Source organism: Toxorhynchites rutilus, chromosome 3 (assembly GCF_029784135.1).
Source record: "Toxorhynchites rutilus septentrionalis strain SRP chromosome 3, ASM2978413v1, whole genome shotgun sequence".
NCBI lineage: Eukaryota > Metazoa > Arthropoda > Insecta > Diptera > Culicidae > Toxorhynchites > Toxorhynchites rutilus.
Genome location: NC_073746.1, coordinates 72,008,369 through 72,020,601, shown reverse-complemented (window position 1 = coordinate 72,020,601; position 12,233 = coordinate 72,008,369). Strand labels below are relative to the sequence as shown.

Genomic DNA, 12,233 nt, shown 5'->3' with positions numbered 1-12,233 from the left:
CTCTTAGTAAACTTACATCTCCAACGCAGGGCAAAAAATCTCACAAGACGCAGAACGGTAACAGAAAATTCGAACCGAATCTATTGTGTGAAGGTGGCGGGGTCTAAAGCAATAGCCACGAAAGAAATTTTCACCATGAGTCTTCAACCGTAGAACACAACTTTCAACGCTGAAAAATACTTTACGTCCCTTTTAACCTGGACACAATAATTGAAATCACGAAAATTGAATGGTCGATTGAAACAAATCACAAATAAGTCATTCACAACTTATCAGTCATCTTATCAGCTAGCGACCGGACGGCTTTCTGAATGGTATTTGTCAAGGCCGAGTTGTTAAGTTTGATTTTTCGAATTTGACTTCTTCAAGGCTAGAATCAAATAAACTGAGAAAGCCAGAAACCCCTATAACTCAAAACATCATCATTACACCAAGGAATCCAAACGCCGTTTTTTCACGTGTAAACAACTGCTCCAACGGCATAAAAACGGTTTTTTGCATCCAATCGTTACTGGCAATGAAAGTGGGTCCATTACGACAATCCTAAACGTCGGGCAAGGTATGGATACCCCGGCCATGCATCAACATTGACGGGCGCACAGAATATTCACGGCCTGAAGGTTATGCTGTCTATTTAGTGGGACCAGCTGGGTGTGATGTACTATAAGCTGCTAAAACCGAATGAAATCATTACGGTGGACTTCTACCGACGACAATTGATGCGTTTGAGCCGTGCACTGAAGGAAAAACGGCCACAATACAACAAAGACAGGATAAAGTTATTTTGCAGCACGACAATGCTCGGTCGCATGTCGTGAAACCGGTCAAAACATACTTGAAAACGCTAAAATGGGAGGTCTTATTCTCCAGACATTGCTCCGTCCGATTATTACCTTTTTCGATCGATGCAACATGGCCTGGTTGACCAGCACTTTTTACCGTTTACCTTCCAATTTTAACGAAGTCAAAAATTAGATCGATTCGTGGTTAGCCAACAAACCGGCCTTTTACTTCCGCAAAGGGATCCGTGAGTTACCAGAGAGATGGGAAAAAGTTGTGACTAGCAATAGACAATACTTTGAATATCAACTCTTTGTGGTCGCTTGTCTGCTCTCAGCCACCACAGCAAGAAACCATGCTAATCTTATATTATACTCAACCAAGTATCAGTTTATCCCTTTCCTAAACGAAGCTTGATGTCTAATGAACCTGTTCACGAATCAAAACGGTGCTCCTATGAGTAATAGATAACGGTACTCAGTATCAAACAAAGTAGTCACCCACACAGACAACAGTGCGTTGAATGCTTAGACATGTGGGACAAAAATCATAACAACAGAATTTAGCCATTGTTACACTTTGGTATGATGGAAAAGATTGTTCATAAGTATCAGAACTACTGTTTGCATGAATATCTCATGTTATTTGAATAATCGCATAAGTATCTCAAAATTTGTAGCTTGAAAATTATATACCGTCGATGGGGGTGAGAATGGGCGAGGTTGACAAATATGTATTGCTAATATTTTCGGAAGCTGTGGACCGTTTAATAGGAGATATATTTTCACTACTTCCAATCTATATAAATAAAAATGATTTGGTGTCCGTTCCTCACGATTTAACTCAAGAAGGGAGCAACGGATATAACAGTCATATCAGGATTGATGCGTCTTAGTCTGCGTCAGGTTTATATTCCAAAAAAGTTATGAAAACCATTCGGAAAATATACCGCGAATATAGATCACGTACAAAAAAATAATTTCTGTGGGGACTTGAGTGTTGTGAAATTATTTAAATGAAGAGTTCAATTGTTGGTGGGGCGAAGTTCGCCGGGTCAGCTAGTGTATAATAAATAACTATGTTATTGTGGGGCTGTCCACATTCCACGTGGACAACTTTAGGGGGGGTAGGGGTCACGAAATGTTCACGCTTGTCCACGATGAGGGGGGAGGGGGTATAGATAATTTCCACGTGGACACTTTTTTTTAAATACATTTTGTCTAATCTGTATGCATGTATGTGGTGATTGGCCCGTGTCAAAACATAAAAAAAAACTTTTAAGTAGGTAGAATGCAATCTTCAGAACCGACTCGCACTCGTTTCTAATAAATTCGACCGAAACAGCAGTTACTGGCACTGTGTAAAGAGACTCAGAGAGTGCCGGTCGGGCATCCATACTTCTCTCTTTTTTCCCTTCTTGAACTTTTTCATTGAAATCTATATGCTGAAACTAATGCACATAAATTGTGAGCGATCGATTTATTTTCATTGTTAGTAAAGGATAATTTATTACGTCAGGATGAAGATAATATCACAGGCATGGTATTGTAATATAAAAAATGGTCGACATTGTTTTTTTAGATGCGGGCTTTGATCCAGTTTCTGTTCATGATACAAAAACCACTTCGTTTCTATCTTTTCAGAACTTCCAAGGTTTTGCAAAATTGAAAGACGAACAACTATTTTTTTTAAAAAAGGTGCACGGCTCGTATCTTTGAGGAAGGGTTGCTAGCAGCTCTTTATTGCCCTCTATTGAAATGTGGTAATTTGTGAAATACTCTTCTGGGTTTGATCGGAAAGTTCGTGCCGCCATTGATGTCAATCAAATCGAGTATGCATGTGGAGTGAAGATGAGTTCGGTCGTTGGTTACACACGATTATCCTTAAGGTTTCGACGAACGCTTGGTTTAAGGGATTGAATGTCGGTCGTGATTTCATTCGCGTGATATCTCGGCTTATGTCCAATCACTACAACCTAAACGCGCATCTCTATCGCATTGGGCTTGCAGCAAACAATCTTTGTGATTGTGGCGATGGCTACCACGACATCGAGCATATTGTCTGGTCGTGTATCCGGTTCCATGCTGCTCGCTCCCAGCTCTCTAGAGCACTGAGAGCAAAAGGCAGACAATCGGATATCCCCGTCCGGGATATCTTAGGTAGCCGTGATCCTGATCTTCTGCTTCATCTATACCTGTTCCTCAGAAACGCCGATGTCAACGTTTAATGATGTTTGCTTCGTTGTGTCCCTGTTTCGTATCCCTCCTATCCGATCTATAAACTTTTACTTAGTCGCGGCAATACATACACACACTCTTTACAGATACACGGGCCAAAGGTTGTGCAGTCCACTGATGATTCAACAAGAGCCAAAGGTTGTACCGCTCATGACAACTCTACACGAGCTGATGATTGCGCCGGCTAGTGACCATTCTATCCTGGATTCCTCGAGAAGACGCACCACGCTAGATATGGGGTACAGACTAGGGGGGCATTGCTGATTAATGGTCAGCTGCATCCCAATAGGAAGTATCCCGTGTCGGGCACAGGTACAGATAATTGAAGACAGCAACATCACAATTTCGAAAACACTAACTAACCTCGAAAATACTAACCTCGAGCCAACCGCGAGTAATCGGTTACATATTACTAACATAGTTATAAGGCAAACATTGTCGAAATATTGAACTCCCGGCCCCGTCAGGTTGACGCCATATGAGCCTTAATAAAAATATATATTTTGGATAAAAAAAAAAAAATTGAGGATCCATTAAGAATAATATAACACGACAGATCAATTAACAGATTCACTACAAATATCCAAAAACCACCGTCCCTGAGTATCTGGTGCAGCTAGCAAATTGCTACGGCGTATGGGAAATAAACTCAATGAATCACATCTTTATATGCGACTCGTTCTATAAACGTTAAAAAACGCCGTTTTTGTAAAAAATAGTGATGGGCGCTGAAAAGGTCTTATAATTTACAACAATTTTGAATGGAAAATTCGTGGGATAATCGACATAAACCGTTATCTATTCCCAAAGTCAGCCCTCACCCGCAAAAGGTCATCTTCTATGTCAGGAACAGCACATCCCTGTTAAACTCCAAAATTGCTTGCCAGATTGTCGAGGAGACATGAGGTCTGACGTTCCTGTTATGAGCTTCTTACAAACAATCAGTCGATAAATTCCAATAAATACAGCTCGACAACCATTTGGTCGAACTATCAAATACACTAACTGTAGCATTTGTGAACATTCGACAAGCGTAAGCTTCAAGAAAGTATGATCATGAGTTGAGTTCATTTTCGACATTTCTGATCTTGGGATGCTGGTAAAACGGGAGCTTCGCACAAACGAGAGTAGAGCAATTAACTGCAAACCCTTTCGTAAATTCATAACGAAATGACTAAACAATTTCGAGATGCCGAATGTCAACGCATTATCAGGAACAGTTATAGCATTATTTTTTTTCATGCACACAAGCTGACTGTAGACAACATAAATAGAATTCGGAAGAAACTGAAGAGTGATACAAATAACTTACCGGGTAATATTGAAGAAAGAAAAGAATAGTGAATAGATCGATATTATGGCATAGTTCACAAATTGCATAACGCCAGAAAATATGGGTTTTGGACCTCCCTCCTCCTTAACGTATCGCAAGCTATACCCCTGAAACATAACAAGTAACACAATCTCGCAACTACGGTTCGTCATGGTTCGGATACAACCCTACAAATTTCTTGGTTTCTCAAAAAAAACTACAAATAAGAAAAAAAAATCGATTTTTTCTCCAAAAAAAGATAGGAATGTCCACGTGGACAAAGAGGGGAGGGGTATAATAAATGTCCACGCTTGTCCACGGAGGGGGAGGGGGGTGTCTAGAATCGTATTTTTTCTGTCCACGTGGTATGTGGACAGCCCCTGTTTAATAATTAATCAAATTTTTTCCGTTTTTGACAAAATTTCCCCCCGAATCGACGGTATACTTAATCTCCAGGAGCAGGAATTATAGGTGGAACAGATGCTAGAGTTTACGAGCGTTGTGTGCGTGAGAGCATGCGCTGCCATAGCTACTTTTCACATCGTTTTCAATTAAAAACAGATATTTTTGGAGTTCCCGCTGAATATGAGTATAATGTGGCAGTTTGCATTGATTTCTAATGGAATCATGTTGGAGAAGATGAATAAGGGTGATATTATTGAGTGTCTTTTTCACTTTCTCACCTTCATAGAAACAAGCATATTTTCATTATGTGATTTGAGAAAATAGTTTACAATTAAGCAATATTGAAAATTCTGCTATTCCCGAGGACTAAAAAAACAGCTGTTTTCTATTTTTTTATCCCTTTAATGATGGAAATAAGTCACAATACAATTGTCATCTATTAAAAAACTATCTGTTTCAAGATTTCGAGAGCATTTCGGCTCATTACATCATGAAACCTTGAGTTATTTAAATATTGTTTTACTCCTTCCATGTACATACCATATTGAATGAAAATAATGACGATACCATAATTTGTTTACCAATCCAAAAATACTTTGCCTATTACTCCACCTCATATGTACCTCATTGATTCCATCTAGAGGACTTTATTCATCACGGATTTACAACTTTTCAAAAATCACTGAAGATTGTTGATATTGCGGAATGCTTCTTTTTTTTTGGTTGACTACAGATGGTCGATTTTACAAGGAAAACATTTCTATTACGGAATCTATCACTTCCAGTTCGAAGATAATTTTTTTATATGGCGTGTGCTAAACCCATGGTTGCTACCATCAATTCGTGACATCAAATGCATCTCAATTCCAAAACTGGTTCCATCAAACGAAAAAAAAAGTGTCTATGGTTCGCTACCTAGTGTAATACATAACATCCCACGCTTCCGTGTCGGAAATTGGGTCACTGCATACATAAGAAAACAACAACAACGTGAAAAAGAGCACAAACAACGCATTACATACGTTACTATGTACCCATCCACACGGATGGGAGCCGCGGGGAAAAAATCGATTGCACAGATTGCGTGTGGATGTGGGTGGGTGGAACTTACCTGCGTGAAATGATGCGACCGGTTGATGGCCGTTAGTTTGCCACCTTTATCGCCGCGTAGTAGTGGCTGCTGTCCCGTCCGTGGGTCCTGTCCAGCAGGACCCCCCGCGGGGTGTATGACAGCGCCTGGTCCACTTCCGTCTCCAACCAGCTGACTGTGTTCGATGATAATCTCCTCGCGCTGCATCTTGCCGCCGTTGTCCGTCAGTCCACCGATGTCTCCCACCGTCAGCGGGGGCTTTTCGTCCGAATAGGCGAACTTGGTCGGGTGCTGTTGCTGCTGTTGATGATGATGATGGTTGTGATAATGATTCTGATTGCTCGGATACTGATTGTGGTTGCTGTAGGGATGATTGGTGGCGCTAGTGCTAGTTGTATTGTTGCTCTTATAGTTCCTTACGTTGTTCTGATGCTGGTACTGATAATGGCTGTCGAAATGATTGTTCTCGTCGTATGATGGCACGTGGCCTGGACCCAATCCGGGGGCACCGGTGCTCGTTGGTGGCGATATCAGTATGTTGTATTGATTTTTCGTGAAATTCAGATTGTAGTTGATGTTGTAGTTGTGACTACCGTAGTGCTGCTGTAGCTCACAGTTGGTGTTCTTGACACTTGGTGGTTGAGGTTGGGGAGGCTTCTTGCTGCTGTAGGTGCCGTTGTTGTAATACTCATACTGTTTCAGTTCGTAAATCAACGGGCGCCGTTTGGAGTGGCCGCTCGTTTTGGTGTTATTTTTGAGTATCCCAGCTGGACTGGTGTGATGATTGTCCACCAGCTGTCTGTGGTAATCCAACGGTTTGGGAACGGGTTTCGGCTGGTGGCAAGAGTAGTAGTTGTTGTAGCCACCCGGAATGCTGGGAGGATTGTCGCCAAGGTTGGAGGGTTTCGGTTTCGGATGTTTCCCGGACAGGGATTGGGGTATTCGTTGCGTCACCGGAAAGTTGTGTAGATCGATGGATTCTAGAGGGTGTGGTAGATGCTGGTTCTGACGTTGCAGATGTGAAACCTGGAAGAGAAGTGATACATAAATTAGTCTAGTCATTCTAGTCATCCAAAATGTAATTAAGTTTTTCGATTACCACCATGAACCATATTATGAACCTACGAACATCGATTACTCAATTTGCATTCGAAATAGCATAATCATTAATCAAGCTAAACAATCTGTCAATTCACGTAGAACCGAGTGCAAGTAATGAACCGTCGTCTCGGACATCCATTCTTAACCCGCGCGGCCTCTTCCTGCCTCTCGCAGCGGTGTTCTCGGTTTGTACCCATCAACTTCATTTGTCAATTTAGTATATCTAACGACGGTGACCTGCACCTCTTGCCGGCTCCGCCTCAATCAATGCATTATGCAAATTGAGTGAAATGACGTGAATAGCATATAAATTACAAAATTTGTACCACTCTGCACTGGGCTGAGGGGGGGGCGGAAAAGGCCATTCCGAACGGCGTGCGTGCTTCAAACACCCGCGACGGCCAATCAAGTCCCCGAAACGCGAGTCATCGGCGGACAGAGTCAGCCAGTGTGTGTGTGTGTGTCTGTCTATGGCGTGCAAGCACGGAACGAAAACGACAGCTCCTAAACAGCTGGAATCAAAACGAAATTATAGACTGCATGCATATGGATTAGTACGCCTCGTGTACAAACACTTACCCCGGTGGAGAGGCGTGGAACGAGCAGTGTGACCCGGAGGGGGTCTTCCACTACTGGGCCAATTGGTAGTCCGCTCGTTTGCGTCCCGTATTTCTCCGGAATGACCAAAACAGTCTATAAAATGGGTTTGAATGCAAAATTCAGCAGGAGTCTGGCCTGATGGATGGGGCGGCAGCGTGTGACACACCCATATCGCATTGCGCGCGTACAAATAAATCATTTGCATAATTGATCATTAAATGAGTGTGTTTAGAGGGATGTGCACAGCAGTAGGATAGAAGATTGCACAGATGCTCTAGGGTTCTCAAAATAGCAGGTTAAAGAGCCTATGAGAGTTAGGTTCCAGAAGCCGACCAAGAAGATGTTAGCTTCCGTTTTTTTAGGATGCCAGAAAAATTTTGTTTGTTCTGTTCTCCAAAATGATAAAACAACAAGCTCAGATTAATGTTGTTACCTTTTGGACAAGTGCAATGTAAAAAATTTTAAAACAACCTGGTGTACAATTGGAAAAATATTTTATCATCGAACCATCGCTGACATAAAGGTACTGTTGATGTGGGACTAGGAAATTGTTCAACATAAATACTAGACTTCGTGGGATAGCTCAGCTCAATGATTCTCTACATAATCATAATTCATAATTGAGCTTAATTTTGTGACGGTTCTTGTTCTCAGCCTTAAGGAAAGCTGTTGTCTGTCACTGACAGGAGTGAGACTAGAATAGAAAATACGACATATTCTCGTCCTGTGCATTTTTCATATAAGGGTGGAGCTTAAGTTGCAATTGTTTCCTTCTAGCATGCATTCTGGAGCGGACGGTTCTCGGAGAAATTCCGATGAGATTTGGTACCCTTAAAGATACGTGGTTTCTTGAGTCGTTCGAATAGGAAAAACTCGTAGGGAGCCAAATCAGGCTGAATCGTATTCGTTTCGTTTTCAGCCAAATGTTCACGAATAACGATTGATTTTGCAAATTTTGCAAATTATTCAAAATCGATGCACGTACAATTGAAGATGTACTCAATACAGCGTAACTTTTAGAATTGTAAAACTATCACATTACAAATTTTATAGAATGTCAATGACAGATGTGCCAACCTACAAAAAAAAAATAAAAATAAAAACGGGTGGTGATTCCGGGAACTTTTTGATCAAGGTAGTATTCTACATTACAAGATGCCACCGTGAAAGTGATACACTTTATTTGTTCTGTAAAAGTAAAACAGATAGACATTTTTTCTCGGATTATTTCCTACAGTGAAATTATTTCAGTTTAAATCATTCGTCTTTTTTTTATTATGGTTCAACAACCCTTTTCCAATTTATGCAGCATGCACGACTTTTTCAGCATTTCGTTCCAGAACTTTAGATCCAAACGTTCCTTAAAAGAATTTATACGGTTGGAACAAAACTTCTAAATTCCCTGTTACATCTATGTTGCTGTTTCATGAACAAAATCTTCAAAAAACAAGACGCGCCTCACGAGGGATCCAATGGATTTAGATCAGTATTGGATGGCATCCATATATCTTTCGCCTTGTACGACAGATGTTCCTGTGGCCACTTTTGGGTGCGGTTCGAGGCAGTCTTCAGAATGCAACGCGGTGCTGATGTGTAAACAGTTTTTTGTACTCAGTTGAGCTCTCAATCCTTGTATACACATGCTCTCTGGCGGATAAGCAGGCTCCGAAACACAGATCAAATATTTTGTTGTCAGCACCATTATCGCACCGAGTTTTGCGTCGTTTTTTGCGCCCTGATTTGCACCGTGGAGCGTAACTTAGGAAGGTTCAACAAGCTAAAGCTGTTTTCCAATTTCCAATTTCAATGCAAAGCCAAACAGGGTAACGAAGTTTAAATCATTTGAACGACTTGATGACCAAACCTATTTTAGTTTTTCTGAACAAACTGAAACACCGGAATAAACTCTGATAAATTAGGGAGCAAGATCCCTTTATCTTACCCTTTTGATTAATATATTCACAGAACAATATATCAAATCTATGACCGGAGGATCAGACTTTGGAGATTTTGAACAGCAACTGAAGAAGCCACAAGTCATCTACGTTGAAGTGAACTGGGCGAGAAAAGACTACTTTAGATCTTCAGAACCAATGAATGCAATCGTGATCAGTTGAACATCACAAGTTCAAATAAAAGTATAAATATAAATTAAAACATCCGATTAATTAGAATTAATTATTAAGTCTATCAGAACCTGCCCTTTTATTAAATCCCTTTTCTATTTGCTGACAGTTATACAGTTTTTTAATTGATACCTTGATACCATCCTTTTTATTTATAACAATTATTACATTTTAGTTTGTGTTCCAGAATATGTTCTAATAAGGGCATTCACGTAGCTTAATGCAAACTAGGTAACCTCGGTAACCTTGACTTGCATTAAACCTCAATGAAATATTGAAGTTTTACTACACACTACAATATGTATGTGGGCTTGGGCTAACATACAGATTTTCTGGAAAAGAAATAACATAAAAAGATTTTTTTAGATCAAAAACACAGATTTTTTTATGCTATCCCTGGTGGAGAGAGCAGTCATATGATATATTTTTTTCTGTTTTATTTTGTTTTATTTGTTATAAGAGCGTATCCAGAATCATTGATTTCGTTATATAAAATTTGTTAGTTCTTGAGAATGGTTATACCTAGAATAAAACTTTATATAAAGTTTTTCATGTAGTTTGTTTGCAGTAACAGAGCCGGATTTAATCGTGTACATGTTACTATACATATGATAAATTATACAGTAGCCATTTAAGCGTAAGAGTAATCCTTCTGTTCCATTGCTCAGTTAGTACAAATAGCGGAGACAGTGGATATGATCATTGTTGTGTTATTAATAGCACAACAGTCCGATGTTTCTTGTTGCAAGCAGAGCTTGTATGGATGGAGGGAGTCCTGGCCTCCGATCGTGAATTGATCTCAATCAATGATGATTGTTGATGATTCTAGATGACCTTATGAAAAAGGAGTCGTAATTAAAATTAGTCAGTGTTTTTAGGAAGCTATTACCTAATGTTCAAGATTTTAAAAATCGGAGAGGATCACGTCAGAATCGACTGTTTTCGGTTGATTTGGCGTGGAATTGCTCCGTTGGATCATACCTCTCGTACATTGTTGGGATCCGTGGCTCCTATTTTAATTTTCACTCTAGACAGCGATCAGGTGTGTTAAACCATGTGTTGAAGCTGTGAGTTTATTTAAGAATATAGTTGCTATGTTGATTGTTTGTGCTGCTCAATGGAAGCATTCTGTGCAAATAAATATGCGTTTGGTGGGTAGAGTAAGGGACTGTGCGATGGAATGTGTTTGTTGTTTCTCTTCACTGATTTGAGAATCGATTCCGCACATGTCACGTTGTACGAGCCAGAAGTATAAATTGTTCCACTCTGTGGTTTCATTTTTTAGCAGCAATTACGATTCAGGAGTCCACCTAGCAAGCTGGCCTTTCTCAAGCCTGAGAACTTAGCTTAAGATTTTCAAATCGGTCTTTTTGAAGGCTCGAAGCGAATGAACAGCAGAACTTTCAATCCTCTATAATATAACACTCTCTCTTAAATTTTTAGTTCAATTCTAAACAGCGATCAGCCAACACCATGTGTTGGAGCTAAGAGTTCATTAAGATTTTTTTTATTTATTTAATTTTATAATTTTTAATGGGGAGTGGTCTTTGTGAATTTATGGGCGTTTTCGGACTTATTGGTGGTAAATTTGTTACGTATCGGTTGCTGTCACTGACACCACGCAATCGATTATGTTCGAATTTCCTGTTGCCGTTTTGTGAAAAATTCTGCATAGTATGATCCGTGGATTGTTTCTCTGGAAACGATATTTTTGCGAGCATTTAGGATGTAATTTCGCTAAGAGATACTGAGAAACTACTTGAATATTCAATAAGTTCAGTGTTGTAGTGTTGTTCTAGATAGCGAGCAATCGACAGTACATGTTATTGCTAAAAACTAATTTGCTAATCTGCTCAAATTGACGAATTTCATTGTGGGTGCAAAGACATTGGCCGTTAAAGCAGCTTTGCATACATGAAATCTAAAAAAAATAGAAAATACTTTTTGAAAAGAGCCTAAGTTTTTACAAATATTAAAACAAATCAAAAACTATAAGACTTACCAAATTTCGGTCGAAGTAGGAAATGTAGGAAATTGTTGTAATTTTCAAAAAAAAATTAAAAAAAAACTCAAAGCCTCGACATTGAAAGAAATTTAAAAATAACACTGAGAAAATATATTTTTAAATTTTTTGTATCTTTTTCCAAAGAAAACATGAAAACGTTATCGTAAGAAATCCACCTTTGTAGTACCTTATACCTTTTTCGTCGAGAAACTTGTCGAAATGATGTTCAGTGAGATCATTAGAATTATTCAAGAACCATTTATGCCACGAAAAACTACATGTACTAGGACACTGTTTTTTCAAATATCTGAATAGTTTCAATGTTGCCGTGTATCGACCTTTCTCTATAAATAGTTGATATTGCCCTACTTTTTGCACATCCCGACATTTTCTTATAGTCAAACAAATTGTTAAACACATAAAACTAGACTGCCAGACAAACATTCAAATTACTTGCTGCCCTTTTCACCTTTGGTATGACTGTTTGCGCGTTTGTTTATCCCTCTTTGCTTTGCCATAAGTGACCCCTCTCCGGCTCGAGAGCTGTGATATCCCATCATCACAACAAGTGAGCTCG

General features: G+C 39.6%; 2 protein-coding genes across 8 annotated transcripts in view; one reads left to right on the top strand and one right to left on the bottom strand.

Annotated features, from left to right (window-relative positions):
• Window positions 1-12,233, bottom strand: part of LOC129779491 (facilitated trehalose transporter Tret1-2 homolog) — a 369,343-nt gene that overhangs the window by 36,219 nt on the left and 320,891 nt on the right. For all 4 annotated transcript variants that reach the window (XM_055786978.1, XM_055786977.1, XM_055786979.1 and 1 more), the window contains one exon: window positions 5,846-6,850. In XM_055786978.1, the coding sequence (XP_055642953.1) occupies window positions 5,846-6,850 (1,005 nt within the window). The remainder of the gene's footprint in view (window positions 1-5,845; window positions 6,851-12,233) is intronic.
• LOC129779492 (myosin-7-like) overlaps window positions 1-12,233 on the top strand; it is a 76,028-nt gene that overhangs the window by 37,511 nt on the left and 26,284 nt on the right. The gene's annotated exons all lie outside the window — the stretch shown is intronic.